Here is a 17331-nt window from a genome sequence, read left to right as displayed (position 1 = left end):
GGCGGATCGCGCGGCACCCTGTCGGTGCGCTGCGGAACGCGTCTGCGTTCGCGTCCCGGAGCGGCTTCGCGCTTCGCTTCTACCGAGCGGGCAGCGCCCGTGGGGTTTCCTTCCTTAGAAGGATCCATCCCGTCCTGTGCGGTAGCGGAATGAGCTCCGTGATAGGCTTAGTGCGAGTGTGCGCCGTCTGGAAGGGCTGTGTGCGTGCAAATGCATCGCGCTTGTGGTAAATATAGGTAGCGTTCCAGTGAGGCAGGTATAGCTGAGCTTTGGCTGCGTGATTGCACTGATTTCCCAGAGCAGACCCTCTCACGTCATACAGCTTTCCCGTTTCCTATGGTGTTGGTTAGGTATTGCTCGTTTTCGGTTCTACCCCTAAGGCTTAGTGTTTTTTGTCTTTGGTGTCTGTGAATGCAAAAGTAAGTCATCTTCAAGCAAAACTGAAGGCTTGTGAAGCTGCTTTGTTGAGAAAAGCACCTCGGTATTACAACTGCTGCCCTTATTCTCTTCCTGTTTATGTCCTTCGTGGGTACCCTAGTTAGCGTGCTCCTTAGGGCAGAAGTGGCCCTTTCAGGTGTCTTTGCCAACAGTCCAGCAGCTCCTGGGTGTTTGTAGGTCTTACTTTGTAGATGCCTGTGCTGGAAATCCAAAAGGTAACAGTTTATTCTCTCTTCTGTAGCCCCATTAGGAATTTTGATCGACGTTTCCTTCCAGTACAGCAGTTCATATAGCCCTGCTTCTTTATGCACCTATTAGAACGCATTGGCAGTAAGTTGAGCTGTTATGTTGGTGAATAAGAGGAGTGTATTATCTGCTGAATGAAGTCCTTTACCAGTTATCAGCCATAGCTCTAGTGAGAATAGAGCCACAGAATAGTTTTGAGTAGGAAGGAGCCTCACGGCCCACCCAGCTCCACCCCCAAGCCATGGGCAGGGCTGTTCCCCACCAGCTCAGCTGCCCAAGGCCCCATCCAACCCAGCCTTGAACACTTCCAGGGATGGGGTACCCACAGCTTCTCTCAGCAGCAGTGCCAGTACCTCTCCAATCTCTAAGTAAATAATTTCCGTCTGACATCTAATTATTAAATCTCCCATCATCTAGTTTAAAACCATTCCTTCTCATCCCATCACTATCACCCTGTGTAAAATGTTGATTTTCTTTCTGTGATAGTTTATACTGCATGTGATAAACTGGCACTCCTATTCAAAAATTTCATTTAATTCTAGTAAAAACGTCTCTGATTTATTTATTTTTGTTAATTATTTTTTGTACTTAAGGGAATGAAAAATATCTAAGCTTACTAATTTTTGAGTCCCGTATGGTTCTGTGCTTCTTTTAAAAACTGAGTGCTACATAATATCTATGTATTTGGACCATATACAGATAATTTTTTCCCTTGAAGACATTGCCTGGGCAATCTGAGGCTGTTTATTTTCAAGCATCTTGGATGCATTTGGCTAGGATCAAGTTAATAAGCGTGAATCACAGTCCTGGTTAATTAACCTGTTTTGACTCAACTCTGCAAAAATAAGTGAGAACAGAGAGTAGTAGTGACCTCGCACTAAAGGGTAAATATGATGGTTAAACAGTTGATCCTATAGCTAAAAATCAATGCACTGCCAAATGTATTAAAGTGCAAATGTGACTCACTTCATTCTGTAATATGGGAGATCTGCTTGGGTCCAGATAAGGTTGCATGCAGATGTTTTAGCATTTGACTTGCCGGTGCTCAAAGTGCTGAATCAGATGGTACAGCATCTTGTAGCAAGTAGTGGTGTCTGTGGTCATGAAAAATCACAGAAATCCAGGATTCAGTCATGAAGTGATTGGTTTTAAAGTTTGTGGCAGAATTCCATTGTAGTCAGACATAATTACATTAAGTCTTATTTTTCAAATGAACTGATGTTCTATTGTGTGCTATGCAAATTCTCCTGTAGTTAGAGTTTGTGCTCCTGCTCCTGTTTTCAAGCTGTTTTCAATAGAAGTATTAGAATGTATCCTGAGTACATTCTACATACAGGTTTTCTGAGCCTTGGCATTGTGTTTTTTGGATGTTTCTGTGCATTTAACAAATTTGCTTTCTTACCTACCAGCAGCTCTGCATATGCCTACAGAGCAGAGCTGTGGTTTACTCCCCCCCCCTTCTTTTTTTTATTTAATTCTTTTCTGCTCTGCTAAGTTTCGGTACCTGAAGGAGCCTACAAGAAAGCTGGGGAGGGACTTTTTATAAGGGCATGTAGTGATAGGGCAAGGGGAAATGGCTTTAAGCTGGAAGAGGGTAGTTTTAGACTAGATATTAGAAATAAATTCTTTACTGTGAGAGTGATGAGACACTGGAACAGGTTGCCCAGAGAGGTTGTGGATGTCCCCTTCCTGGAAGCATTCAAAACCAGGAAGCATTCAAGATGGGGCACTGAGCAACCTGGACTAGAGGGAGGTGTCCCTGCCTATAGCAGGGGGGCTGGAACTAAGTGATTATAAAAGTCCCGTCCACCCCAAACCATTCTATGGTTCTAAATTGCTGTTAATTAAAAGATGTGGTGATGTATTGGGCAGCATGAAGTCTGGTTTGTTTTGTGTTTCACACAGTATAAAGAGACTTGATTTCAAGTTTTAAGGAGAAAATGTTACGTGTTTACCCTGTACTTGAGCAAATGGAACTGGTGATTCTTCTGCTTGAAAGCAGAGTTGAGTTAATGGCAAAGCAACTTCCTGCATTTCATGTGAAATAACTGTATCTTTTTCCCTACAGGCAGAGTACAACGTTTCAAAATGCTGGAGGTTATCTGGGTGAATTTAGAGATTACATTTAATGTGTTTGTGTCTTCAGAAATTCTGCTCCTGCATTTCATGAGCTAAAATATTTTATAAAGATGAAGTTGGATACCTTTGCTGATCTCCGAGTTGACCACGTCCTGTGAATTCAGACATCTTCTGAAGAAGGAGGAGATTCATCAGACACGTGGACTTCTGTTGTTGCCTAAGGATACCCTTCTTTTTTTTTTTTTTTTCATTCTGAAAGACTATCTGCATGAAGATGGATTTGCATTTAGCATACAGGCTGTGGGGTTAGTTGAGAGAGGACGCTGTTAATGAATGACCAACATTTATTTCCATCTGCGTTTCCAGCTTTTTTTTTTATTATTTTTTTTTTATTTTTAACACAAAAATGAAGGACAAGTATAAAACAACAGAGCTGGTGTATTTCTCTGAGGCCTTTATGTAAGCCCTTTTTGTCTGGACCCGGTGCTAAAGGAAAGCAGTCTGCTTTCGATCAGCTGATTGTGGCTGATCTGTGGAAAGAGAACCTTTAAATTGAAGCAACTTCCAGCTTCTGGCTTGCACATAATGAAAGGGAAGATGAACAAGTTTTACTGGTCAGGAGCATTTTACTGAACGAAGAAAGGGAAAGTTAGATTATCCTTGTTTTAATTTCAAACCAAGAACTGACCACATTTTTCTTAGAATTTGACTACTAGGGAGATCTCGACGGTTTAAATCAAGTCAGATGTCAGCAAACGACTCTTCTCCCCCATCCTTACAGAAGTTTTCCCCGCCCACGTGTCATGCTGCTGCACCACAAACCCCAAGTTTGTCTTCGAGTCCCCTGTCAGGACTCTCCAGCCGCCTCTCCAATGGCAGTTTCAGCACGCAGAGCCTCACCAACTCCCGGGGCTCCATGCATGGGGTCTCGTTCCTTCTGCAGATTGGTCTCACGCGGGAGACTGTCACCATTGAAGCTCAGGACCTGTCCCTCTCTGCTGTTAAAGACCTCGTGTGCTCTATAGTTTACCAGAAGGTATGATATAACAGCACCACATTCTGTTGATGGCAATGGTTGTTTTCTAACAAACTGTTAAGAATATCAGTGTGAAATGCACGGCGAGTCTGATACAAAGATCTCTGGTAGATGTTTGCAGTTGCACACAAAGAGATTTAGCTGACTCCCAGAATAGAAGCTTTCAATTTAAACAGAGTAAACCTTTCTGTTGCATTCTTGCTTGTGAAATCCAATAAAAGAAGTGTAGTGTAAACTCCTTTCAAGGATTAGTTTTCACAGTGTGGTGAATGTGTTTTTTGCTTTCAGTGACTGTCATCAGAGTTTCACTAACTCTGTCATCAGGTTTTTACTAAAGTTTGTCTTTCCTCCTCCTGTTATGAGGCATTCTTGGTACAGTATAGCCAGCTGTAATCAGAGGACCAATTGTGGCTACAGAAATACACTGTGAGCCTGCAGACCTGCGTGATGCTAGCTTTTGTTGTTGTTGTTTCTAGTTAGTAATTAAAAAAACAAACAACCACAAAAAAAAAACCAACAACAAACAAAAAAACCCACTCGACAGCTCACATTGCCCTGGCATCATTCTTCCTTATACCAAATGCATGCTCTACTCTTTTATGAGAAGTCTGTTAGCATAATGCCTATTAAGAGATGGTTGACCAAAAAAAAAAAAGAAAGAAAGAAATCTTACCATACTTTTGAAATATTGGCCAGGCTGTTGCAAAATTCTGGCTCTCTGAGAATGAAGTAACGTTGATCTCATTTTGTATCCAAGTTTTATTCTTATTTATGTTCGGCAGGTTAGATACTACTAACCAACTTGAGAAACAGTTAACACTGTTTCATGCAATTAATTATGAAATAACTGCTTTTGTCCCTAAAGGAAGTTGAGGGTACGTTATTTTGTTGGGAATTGCTTTCTCCACGTCTTTCATTGTAATGGTTGGCATCTTTTGTTGATTAGTCTTATTAGCCAGTTGTTTTTCCATTAATAATTTGAGAGAAACTGAATGCAAATATTATATGAAGTCTTGTTTGCATTTACTTGCATATCTTTTTCCCCATCTCACAACCCATTGCATCTTCCAAATGTTTACAAATTAGTTGGCAGGCAAGTTGATTTCATAATAATTTTATGGCTTACCACAATGTGCTTCATCATGTTAGTGCCTTTCTAAACAGACAAGTTATGTGGGTCAACTTTTTTTTTCCTTCTTTATTTTTTTTTCCCCCTGTGCTGTGTGCGTTAGGTGCGATTTTTGCAGCCATTTTAGGGCCTTTTTCTTTCTGTGTAACTCCTTCTTGTGTGTGCATATATCCTGTCTTTTCTCTTGAAGAAAGATGAAAACAAATATATTCACACTTACTTTTCCTTTCTGTTCTCTAGCTCAATTTCTTGTTATGGCTTAAGGAGCTTATTACATGCTGAGCCTAATCTACTGCAAAACTGGTAAAGATTTGGGGATCAGAGTTTGCCTTTTCCCATCTGGCTTTGTTTCAGTGCATGCTCTGCAGCTGATGCTACCAGTACTCAATGAGTGCCTGCTTGCAAACAGCAAACTCATCGGGAAATGTACAGTGGATTCATCTTTCGTGAGTCGTTCTGCACCCAATGCACAAGTGGCAATATCCTCCCTCCACCCTCTGTCTGCCAGTAATATGTCCTGCCTGCATTTTATTCATAGATCTGGTGGCTGTTGCAAGCATATTGAATGTGTTAGTGCTAATATATAAATCCCTGATTTGTGTAAAAAGTTGTAAACAGTGTTCTTCTGCTGTGCATATGGCTGTCTGTTTTTTTCCAGTTGCAGACATGAAGCTATTGGGCATGCCTTTGAAATTCAGTGGTGTTAAAGCTGCCTTTTGCTCTGGCATTCTGCAGCTAGCTCATACTGTCTTTTCTTGACCAATTCCTGGTTATCAGCTTTAGGATATTGTAGTTTGTTCTTGTGATAATTCTGCAGTTAGCCTGCTATTTACTGCTGCACTTCTTTAATGAAAAAGGAGAGAGATCTTTTATATTTGGAATTGTTCGTAGCTTGTCTTCTTATTTGAATGGTATTTTACTCTACTAGGATTAAACAGAAGTTTCCTTACTCGTTTAAATCATATCTCAGAATCGTACTTCTCTGCCTATCTTGAACAAAACTTATTTGAGGGAGCAGTTTGGTTAGGAACTAAGCACTGTATTTACCTAATTCATTTTCACAGTGTTTTGTGTCTTGCCAGTCTTTCTGTGTTGGTGATGATCAGTTGTCCTTCCTGTTTCAGATGCTGCTGTCTTGTGCAGCTTGTTCAGTGTTTGCAGAAGGGAGCTTAAAAGTAGCATCAGCAGAACTGAAACTAAAGAAGCAGCAGGCATGTATTTGCAGGAGACAGTGATGAGCAATGCAAAGATTTGATGTGTCTCACAGCTCTGTTAAATATGGCCTAAACATCAGGAGAGGAGCAAAACTGCTTTTTCAAGTTGAATTTGAGGATTGCTAAGTTAATGGTGTTGCATATTGGAATGCTTAAAAGAAGTCCTCAGCACTTTAAACACGATAGGAATGCTTCAGAAGGTTATTGATCGTAGTCTTAATCCATGTTTTCTGTTCATTCCTTACGTAGATTGCTGTATATTGAAGTACCAGACATACAGTTTGTCAGGGAGAGTCTGAAGAAGAACCAAAGCAAGAACAGATGAGAATAGAAAGTGTGTTTAAAAGCTGTCTGTAGAAGAAGTCGTAGATGGGCAGAATGTGTCCTTGCACTGTGATAAAGTGTTGCAGAGACAAGTTCTCAATCTTGTGTTTAAACACTGCTTGTTCCGGATATGAAGAAGCAGAGCATGCTGCTTGCTAGTCTAAAACTAGAAGCTTACATGTGGTGATGCACCGCTGTCTGCGAGCTGAGAATTATGTAAGACAGCATATGGTGTTGCAAGTGCTTTATTTCAGCTTACTTATTTCTCCTAGTTAAAGTAAAAGCTGTAAATGAAAAACATTTTATTGTTCTGTTGTTACTTTAATAGCATGAGTATTTGCAAGGCAAGTTTTTTCTTAAACATGTCTTTACTTTTGTGACTTTGAAACTTCCCTTATCTACCCTTTTTGTCGATTAACCTATACTTCACACTTTTCATTTTCAGTCATATGCAGCATCCTCTTTTACATACCTTTCTTCCAATGGCCTTGCTACGTTTTGCTCTGAAGTAGGCTTCTTGTTCTCCTATCTTAGGCTGCTTGCACAAAATTGTCATCGTACTTTCCAACTGTTGCCTTCTCTTTGACTTGAGTGCTGATACGCTGCCAACCTCTACAATCTGTTTCTAATCTTCCAATCTAGTTTTTCTTTTTTTCTACTTCACTGCACCCCCTTACAGTCAAGGGGGGGCACTTCTTCTGTCCTACTGATTAATAAACCTCCCTCTGTATTTTCATAATGTCTTGTGGCTATACTTCCTAACTCAAAAGTTAAAAATAAAACCAAAGCCAACCCAAATTTACATTGTCACTCTTTTGCTTATCTTTCTCTGCCTTTATATTTCTAGTTTTCCATTCATGCTTGCAACCCTTGTTTCTTGTCTTTTATCTTTTTCATACTGAATTTGATTCCGCCTTGTATTTTTTGTGCCTATATTGGGTCTTATCTTTCTGAGTTCACCTCCAAAAGTAATTTTTTCTTCTATGGTCTCTTTGTTTCAGATTGTTCTTAAATCATCTCCACTAATAATGTTTGCAATTCTGCTATCATCAAACCATCTCTTTTTGTATGTTGTGTTCTTTTTTTTCACTTTTATCTTTGTAGTGGCCTCAAGATTCTCTCCTTTGCTAATATAGAAGTTTGAAATGCATATTTTACATCTGTTGCTTTTATCTCAATTCCTGTTACTTCTACATTTGGTGTCTTTGAATTGCTGGGAATAGCATTTTTGTTGTCCTCATTTTTGATCATCCCCCCTTGATCACTCTTTCAACTACTTAAGTAACTGTCTGTTTCATAGCATCAAATTTGTTTTTTGTATTCTTATGACTACCTAGATTTCTATCTTTCTTTGTGCTTCTTTGTACTTTAATCTTTTCCACTTTTCAAGTTTTTTCTTTTTTCTTGGTCATCTTTCTCTCTATATAATCTTAAGGTGACATTGTTTACGTTAAATTTCTTCTCATCAACGCTTTCTTATTACTGTTAATTTCCTCTTAGTGCTACAATATGTCATTTTCCCTTGCCTAAATTCAAGCTTTGAATTGTTAATAGCTACTTACAGTGTTTAACATGTACTCATTTATTTATTCAGTGCTCTGAATTGTGTAAGGTGTGAAGAACACAGTCACAGCAAGTATAGTGGCATTCAAAAGGAGTTATATTCTGCATGTTTCTGAATCTTTCTACTACTTACGTGGTTTTGTACTTCAACTGCATTTGTAAGTGTCTTGGTCCTTGGTATTCCTTGGTTGAAAATTTAAACTAACTGAGTTGCACGTGATTGTTAGTATGCATGTACTTTCTTGATTGTTCTGCCTCTCATTTTAATTAGTCTAAGTGAGATTTCATTTTTGATAATTTAGTTATGACTGAAGTCTGTGGATTCTTTGGAAAACAAGCCGGTTTTCTTTGAAGATGAACTACACTTGGGGGAAGGGGACAAAAGCTGAGATGTGTCCAAACATTTTGCTTTGAAAATCAGAGGGAAAAGAGCCTGACATGTAAAACATACAAATAATGCTGTAGTCTTTTCTAACCAAGTGACAATTAATTGTATGCTTGTATTATTTGTATACCGAAGAACTTCAGTTTTAATGGAACTGAACTGCAGTGGTTTGGATAGATAGTTCTTCTTTAATGGCTGCTGAAGAGAGTAAAAAATGTTGTGAAAAGACCAAAAGATGTGGAATGACTATGAGATATCTTCTGAAGGTTTGGACACTGTCGTAATAGTGGGGAACAGTCTAACCCGTTTGTGGCAGAGGTGTTGACTTGAAGCTTCAAAATGATTTCTAAACTGTTAACAGATGTTCTACTAATAAAATACTGAGAAGTAAAAGAATCCCATTGCAAGGATCATATTACAATTGATTGACATTACTCTCAGAGTTATAGAGATCCATTTTTAGTAATTTGGTGTACTGAGAAGGTAGTGATACTGCAACCACTTTTTTTTTTTTTTTTGCACCTCCAAATTAATATTGTAATGATTCACGGTGCTTATTTTTGAGTGGCTCTAAAATTAATCCAAACCATCCAAACCGTACTCATGAGCTGTATTTGAATGTTTTTCCCTGTAGGTCTGCCTTCTTGACTTGCCATCTGCTTTGCTTGTAGGAGCTAAATAAGGCAGCAGAGTTAGAGAGCTGGGGCACAAGAGGCAAACAGGCCTTCAATAAAATGGAGGGGGGGAGGGTTAGGGGGCACAGAGATGAAATATGTGCGGGGCAGTGGAGCATCTGCAGTGTGTTAATAGGTTTCTGTGCTGGAAAACCTAGCCAAGCAGTAGTCCAAGTGTGTCTGTACTGAGGCATCCGGAGAGGGAAGTATCTCATGCACCATACTTGAAGCCTAGTTCCCTGTGTGATAATGTGATTTGGCAAACGCTTTTAAAGAGTGGGAGTGGATAGCTGCATAAGCATGCAGGAGAATGGATGAGAGTGATTTCAGTGAACGAAGAGACTTTCCAAGGTAATGGGTGTTTTGCACCATTAGACTTGGGGATTAACTTCCAGTGATTTGAAGCATTTGTTTTGAGTTATGATGGGTCATGAGATACTGGATCTTGAAACAATATCCGCCTACGCTTTTCCCCAGTGTGAATTTTTGGCAACTGGTCCAGAACTTCGTAAAGTAAGTCCTGGAACTTGAACTAGAAGGATTTTTCAGTTACTGCCAAGATAGAAAGAAACCCAGTTGTGTTTTGCTCCAGCAGTACTGGCCGTTGTATGTTGCATTCGTCTGGGGAAAAGGGACGGTGTAATGCACTATCGATTAAAACTAGACATGTTGTAATACTTACTTTAAGCATTCAAGTGATGCCAGTCGTTTTTCCCAGCATAACCCTAATAATGCAGTAGTGATAACTGTGCTAGTACTGCCCCAGTACAAAGAACCACATATATTCTTCATGTACGTTAATATTCGTGTACCAGAGATGAACTTGGCACAGTCCAGCGCACATGTAGACTTCCCGCAAGTGATTTCCTGTAGTTAGATGCTCTTTTGGAACTGCTAGCACTGGGAACAGTCTCCCTTTTGCTTTTAGGAAACATAGTGATATTGGGATTAGCAGTTTGTTTTCTGAGTGACTGTGCAGATGGTTTGGGCTCTTAGGCAGGAAAGTAAAAGCTACATAATCCTGTAAAATAAAACAGGCTTTTAAAAAATTCTGCTTTGAGTTTTGTCTTCAAGTTTACATTATGAGCTCTTAACACATCAAAGGAGCTCAATAGTGTTCCTCCTTAACAGCTTCATGTAATTGAGCGTAAGGACAGCTATAAAAGCTGTACTACAAGAGAGAGAAATTCGGTAGTGTGCAACTTGAGTACAGTTTAAGGTTGTGTAAACATTCTGTTAAGAGATACTACTTGAGCAGGGAAGAAACACCTCAACAAAAAAATCGCCGTGTTAATTGATGAGGTTGTTCTTGGCCAGCAGTCCACACACATCCTGGCTGAGGTGTCAGCAGAGAATGCTGTATTCCTGACGGTGCTGGGGAGCAGAGCAGGGCACTGCAGGCCTGCCAGGAACCCCAAAGCCAAGCCAAGCATGTAAGGTGTGGGCTATGGTTGGCCACCTGTGCTGCTCGGGGCCGGCTGTGCAGAGGGCAGCCAGCCCGAGGCGCCTGGGCCTGTGTGCGGTCTGATAAGTGTGGTCTGAGCTCAGGCATATGGAAGGGAATGCTCAGGGGCTCTGTGCAGTAGGGTCTGTTCTTTTCTAACAGGGGAATGCGAGGGAAGGGCAGGACTTGTTTATCAGACGTGAAAGGTGTGGTTAGGGAAGGCTGAATCCGGCAGCCTGCAGACAGCTGCAGGCCCAGGCAGTGGGCACAGGCACAGGAGTGCCACACACGCAGCTGTGTTCCCGCACTGAGCACTTGTGGGTGCACAGGCAGTACTAACAGCCTCATCCTGCTCCCTCTGGTAGTTCAGGATGAAGCTCTGGTAGTGGCATCGTACACATATAAACATACTGGGCTAAGGTGCACTGCCCAGCAGTGGCTGCTGGATCCCAGTTTCCCCAGTTGCTGGCACCTAAATACATAAGCTGCTGAGGTTGCAGCCCCGCTCTAGTTGTTGGTGCTTGTTTTCACTCACTCTGGTCTTTCTACTTGCTGGCAATAGGGATACATAGGTATTCCAACAATTTGGCTGTACAAAATGTATAGAAGTGTGTTCTGAATGAAGTCTGTCTCATGCATCTGCAGCAGCTGTATGCAGACAACTTGCAATACCTGGTAGCACAGAATTCTGCTAGTCTTGTTCGGCCCGGGATTGTAATTTTGCCGTTTATCAGGATGGTGTTTGTAAATAGAGGTATTATCTTTTATGGGGTTCAATATTATGATTGTGAAAACAGACAAGTCATTTCATCCCTGTGTAGGTGTACTCTTTTTTTGAGAGATGAGGGCAGTAAAACATGTAACCGCAGTATCATAAGCGCTCCCAACAAACAGCTCAAAAGGTCAATTTAATTAATGTAGGACTGTTTGAGAATGTTGTTGCCAACTGTTCTAGCAGTCTTTAGTGGGTGATTTTGCTTTTTCTCTTACAGTACTTTTATTCCATAAAAATAAACTGAGTTTAAGTGTGCAAAGTACATGAAACTCAGACCTTAGTTACAGATGCTATAGTGGTGTTTACAAAATTTGGAGTTAATGTTGATGCTACCTTTGAAGGAATGTAACAGTAAATTGTGTTTTTAATGATTACACTTGCTGTCACAAAGAAGATTTAACTATCCATCTGTAGCTTATACAAGAAATGTATGTGATTGTGATCTCTAGTTACTGGAGTGGAATATCCTACACCCAGCGTGTAGGGATGCTCTGGCAGCTGCACGATAGATTTATGGGCTTGAGGAATGAAAAAAAGAGATGTATCTTTATCACAAGGAAGGGTCTTGAATCTGTGAAATATCACAGATCTGTGATGTTATGTCCATATGTTATGTTCATAACATTTGTGGTTTGTAGGTGAGTTTGTGAACTGAGAACAAAGAGGCAATAGTTCAGACCACCTCTAAACCATTAGTTGTCCCTCCTGACAGCTGAAGTTAACTACCAGTGTCAATAAGAAGTATCACATTTATCTGCAGGCTGATAGCTTCTGTCTGTGCTAACTTTCTCTCCCTTTTGTTGGAGTTGTTAGTCAGCAACGTGGTGCAGTTGGTATGCTATAATTAGAAGTCGTCTTGAGGAATAAAATTGAATGCAGCATGAATGTGTTAACTTTCTGTTATTGATGCTAACGTTAAATATGATTCATGGCTGAGCAGTATGTATGAAATCAAGGAGTAATACCTCAGAGCATACATTCAAATCCTATAAATATAACGTACTTTCTTAGTAATTGAACACGGAAGGCTTTGTAGCTTTACAGGAGGGCCAGATTTACAAATATGTGGGACTGGAGGAAAATCTGTTGTGATTTCGTATAAGGGGCCATTGGAGTCCAGGCAGTAGTTGGACAGTGAGCAACCCTTTTACCTTCTTGTGAGGAATGTAAAATAGCCCCTCAAGGCCTCTGAGTCCCACAGAAGCCTATTGTGAAAGTTTGTAAAACGTACAGGACGTGCACACCAAAACAGAGAGGGCCACTTTAATATTTTGGATGAAACTGCTGCCGGAAAGAGGAAATTATTTTCTCTCTGAGTGGGAAGGGAGTGTGAAAACAATGGGCAGGACGGATACCTTCATTATGTGTTTGATTTGATAGAAACAAGTCTTTGGCTACTTCAGCTGAGGACAATTGATACACCACAGGTTTCATGCAGTTTAGACCCTGTTACTGACTATGCAAGTTCTAAATTACCAAACTGTAGTCTGTTTGCTACCTAATCAGTTGAAAATTTGTCGTATGCTATTCTATGCTTTTCCCACACTTCCTGTCATCTGTCAAGCACTCCTGTGTTTGATTGAGTTCTGCATTAAATAAAAGGGCCAAAGAAGCTGATACTCATTGCTCTCCAGGGTCTACTCCTGCCCCTTTTCTCTGTGAGCTGTCTGTTAATTTTTAAACTGTTCATTTTAATAAGTTAATAACATTCACCAATATTTTAGAGAGCGGAGCAAATACAGAATAAGAAAACTATTTTCAGTGAAATGTCATGAAAATATAGCTATGTACTACATAGAGTCATAGAATGGTTGGGGTTGGAAGACACTTTTAAGATCATCTAGTTTCAACCCTCCTGCTATAGGGAAGGACATCTCCCACTAGATCAGGTTGCTTAAAGCCTCATCCAGCCTGGCCCTGAACATTTCCAGGGTGGAACCATCCATATCTGTTTCCTATATGAATTTGGAGTATTACTCTCTGACACTGGGATGAATTTAGTTCATGCGTCTGCAAATCTAATCTGTTGTGGAATGCCAGCATGGAGCCTTTTTTGCTTGCCTCTCTAAGGAAATGTGGCAGGTGCTCCTGGAGTGTCTGGAGCAGACTGCCTGGCTGCTCAGAATGTCTGCAAAGTGAGGCTTGTAGGTGGTGATAAGCAGAGTTAAAGATCTGTGTTGGTTTTCAGGTTGGCCAGACTGATTACGCATGTCAGAGATTAAAAACCCAAAGAAAAACCCCAAATGCTCCATTTCCTCAAAAATAAGTCAAGCAGATCAGGCTTTTTTCCCCCCTTCTCCCCCCCCTTTAGGACACTTAAAACACAGAAGTTCTGTAGCTATTATTAGAAAGAAAAAGATGTTAAGTTTATGAATAGGATTAGCAAAAATCATGTGTTAATTTGGAGTTTACTTTTTGTTACAGTTTCCAGAGTGTGGTTTTTTTGGCATGTATGACAAAATTCTCCTCTTCCGCCATGACCTGAACTCAGATAATATTTTGCAACGGATTACATCAGCAGAAGAGATACACGAGGGCGATCTTGTTGAGGTTGTTCTCTCTGGTAGGTATAATTCTAACAGTGGAACAGTACTTTATTCAATTGCTGAAAAGAAAACGGGCCCTTATGGATTATTAGTATCATGCTTGCCTTGAACTCTTTTGATTAAGTAGTTTCATACAGGGTCAGTGTTTTGGGGTGGAGATTTCCAAGAAAATCGGAGTGGTACTGATGCATCAGTACTAAGTTTTGTTGTTGTTTCATCGTTGTGTTTTAATCTTCGAGTTTATTAATTGTTGAAGGTGAAATGCAGGTAGTATTCAGGATTTGCTTTTTCAGTGGTATTGTTGGTTTTCTTTTGCTTAGATCTGACAGTTTTTTCAGTCTGTAGGTTTTGCACTGATGGTTTGTATTGCTTTTAAAAGCTTCATATTAATGCAGTTGCTGAATCATACCCATGAGAATACAGTCTTAAGAGTTACTGCAGTGTTTCTTTGAAATGATGAAGTCTGTAGCAGCAGTGGTATTGACATGTAGTACCCTGGCTAACCTGGACTGTACGTGCTTCAGAAATACTCCATTGAAGTCAACTAAAAGTCAGCTGTAGACTACTTGCTAGTTAAATTGCAAATAGAAGCTGGACCAGTATTGAGCAGTTCTTCAAGGCTTTGAGGAATGAATGCCAGACTGAGGCTGCATTCTAGAAAGACAGAAGTCTTGGCTGCATTGGGATTTATTACTTGGGTCAGTAAAGTGTGATTTTTCAGAGTCATAAGGCTGAGTTTCTTGGCTGCAGTTCAGGACCCACTGTTCTAGGCAAGTTTAGGATGTTCAGTAATTGATCATCTTGGTTTGAGCTTTTCATTGCTTCTGGTTAATGGCACATTGGGGAAACTTTTGTGCGTCTCTTCATGACAATCTCTGACAGTTTCCTTATAAATAGAGACAGACCATGAGTATCTGAGGCATTTTGAAGACAAATCTCTTTCAATACGATTTTTTTTAAACTGAGACATGGAAATCTGAATATTAAGTGTTACTATATATTTAAATCAAATAATAATAGCCATTAGAGGAACATAATGTTGCCATAAATTCAGTTTTTCTCTTCCAGAGAAAGAGGACAAAAACTCATTTTAAATGTATTAGTGCTTGTTTAAGAAACAGAAGAGGTCTAGTGAAGTTTCCAGTATTCCATGGAAACTCTATCCATAGTTGTGTTTGGACAAGTTCAATCTAATAACTTTTTACTGAGAAAGTCCTGTAGAAGATAGAAGTCTAACCTGCCCTTGGATTGAAAATTTTGTAAATTACTTAACAGGTTGAAAATTAACTTTTTAACAGTTATTTACCTCTAAGCTCATTTGTATTTTTTTAAATTCCTTCTTAACTTAATGAGGGAGGTTTCCCTTTAAACATGAAATGGAAAAAAAAGAAAAAAAACAACAACAAACTCTGAAAATTGCATATTTTATTCCAACTCAGACTGTTGATTAGTTGTGGCTGTCAGCCTACAAAGTCTGATGGATTTTTTCCTTAATAAACAAGCTTTCTGAAAATAGAGTGTTCCACACAAAATGTGTATTTAAATGTTACACAGCATACTGTTATACAATTTACTGATATGTAAACAGCTCATTAGTGTTCTTTGAGTGTGCCATTTTATAACAAGAGTATGTGGAAATAATATATTCTTGATCTTATGACAAGTACCATAACTTTCTGCAAATTTTTAAAAGCTTTGGCTACAGTTGAAGATTTCCAGATTCGTCCTCATGCGCTTTATGTGCATTCCTACAAGGCTCCTACTTTTTGTGACTACTGTGGAGAGATGCTTTGGGGTTTGGTACGACAAGGACTGAAATGTGAAGGTAAGTCTGTGATTTTTTTTATTGTATTTTTGTTGTGGATATTTGTATCCACATTTGTATGAAAGAGGAAAATGCATCTTCAGAATGGAAGCACATAATGTTTAGTAGCGTTGGAAGTCTGCATCTGGAAACCCGAATTCTGATCCTGACTTTAATGCAAATTTTGTGTGACCTTGGGCAAACAATTGAAGAACTGTACTTGTTTCTCGCTTTGAATAAATATCTAGCTGACAAACTTGTTCCTTGCACAAGGAGCACATTCTTTGGAGAGACTCCTGAAGGGAAATCCCATTGCTTATGGCCTTCATCCAGCTGGCTGCAGAACGTTCTGCAGCCTGCTGACAGGTACCAACCCTGCTCCTTGGCTCCTGTTCTCCAGAGCAAAAGAGTGATGAAAGCCTCCTGGTGGGAGGAGAAGAGAGAAGGGAGATCAGCTGCTTCAGAGTCTTATACCTTGTTTCTAGAGCTGCACTTACTGGAAATCAGTAAATAAAGCCAGCAGTGCAAAAAAACCTGCTTCCGTGAATCACATCAAGAGCACTAAAATAAGAGAGTTTAACAGAACAGTGTGTTTCTTTACCATTCATTTGCATCCCATTTTTCAACTGCTTTATCAAAATACAGATACTATTTTTGTTACTTTATTTTATTTTGGTCTGAAAAATCATTTATTTCAGGTTGTGGATTAAACTACCATAAGCGGTGTGCCTTCAAGATTCCAAATAACTGTAGTGGAGTGAGAAAAAGGCGTCTGTCTAACGTGTCTTTACCAGGAGCAGGGCTTTCAGTTCCAAGACCAGCACAAGCTGAATACACATCCTCTGCTTCAGAAGAGGTATGTAATGTGAAAGGGGAAACAATTCCTGGTTTTAAAACTTTTTATCTTAGGGGAAGTAGCTAGTGTTGTACGTGGTTAAAATGAGTATGAGAGAGCTGGACTTAACCACTGTGATTGGTTTTAGTTAATTTTTAAATCTCTGTTGAGTCCTAGACTGAGACATTTACAGATAACTTTATTATTATGAAAAATGGAAGGAAATGATAAGTTATGTGTTACTTTGTTCTTATTCTGTTACTAGTGGTTATGTGAGCTATGAGAACCTTGAATTTGGGAATGATAAAATACCTTGCTGCCTTTGTGTAATACACATTTATTCTGTAATTACTGTATCAGTATAGAATAATTGTTTGGCTAAATCAGAACAAATTGTAAGCTTTTATCTGGGGAGAGGCGAGAATGTTCCTGGTACGCTGTTAAGCTTTCTGCAGAGAAAATCTTCAGAAACCAACTTTATCAAGGTAGGGTGCAGGGGATTAAGAGCATACAGTAAAACCATCACTCATAGTAGTTACTTGTTATGATGGGTATTCCGATTGCTGAGAGTTCACTGGATATACCTATGAGATAGGGCAGACTGTTATTAGATGCACTTGTTCCATTGCCACTTTCGTTAAAGAATAAAAGGAGTCTTTTCCACTTAACTAAATTGTGTCCTGGTTATCAAGTGAAGTCCTTGGTGACTGGAGAAAAGGCAGTATAGCACCCATTTTTAAGAAGAGTAAAAAGGATGACCCAGGGAACTACAGTCATATTAGCCTAACCTCAGTGCTGGGGAAGGTCACGGAGCAGATCCTCCTGGAAGCTATGCTAAC

At 39.8% G+C, this 17331-nt stretch overlaps 1 protein-coding gene across 1 annotated transcript in view; it reads left to right on the top strand.

The window, feature by feature from the left end:
• Positions 1–2731: 2731 nt before the first annotated feature.
• Positions 2732–17331, top strand: part of LOC100546134 (serine/threonine-protein kinase D3-like) — a 31215-nt gene continuing 16615 nt past the window's right edge. The window contains exons 1-4 of the mRNA XM_010706857.3: positions 2732–3799; positions 13732–13870; positions 15547–15678; positions 16356–16513. Of these exons, the coding sequence (XP_010705159.1) occupies positions 3509–3799; positions 13732–13870; positions 15547–15678; positions 16356–16513 (720 nt within the window). The 5' untranslated portion in view covers positions 2732–3508. The remainder of the gene's footprint in view (positions 3800–13731; positions 13871–15546; positions 15679–16355; positions 16514–17331) is intronic.

Source organism: Meleagris gallopavo, chromosome 2 (genome assembly GCF_000146605.3).
Source record: "Meleagris gallopavo isolate NT-WF06-2002-E0010 breed Aviagen turkey brand Nicholas breeding stock chromosome 2, Turkey_5.1, whole genome shotgun sequence".
Lineage (NCBI taxonomy): Eukaryota > Metazoa > Chordata > Aves > Galliformes > Phasianidae > Meleagris > Meleagris gallopavo.
The sequence above is the reverse complement of the archived record's forward strand: the minus strand, read 5'-3'. Positions and strand labels throughout refer to the sequence as shown.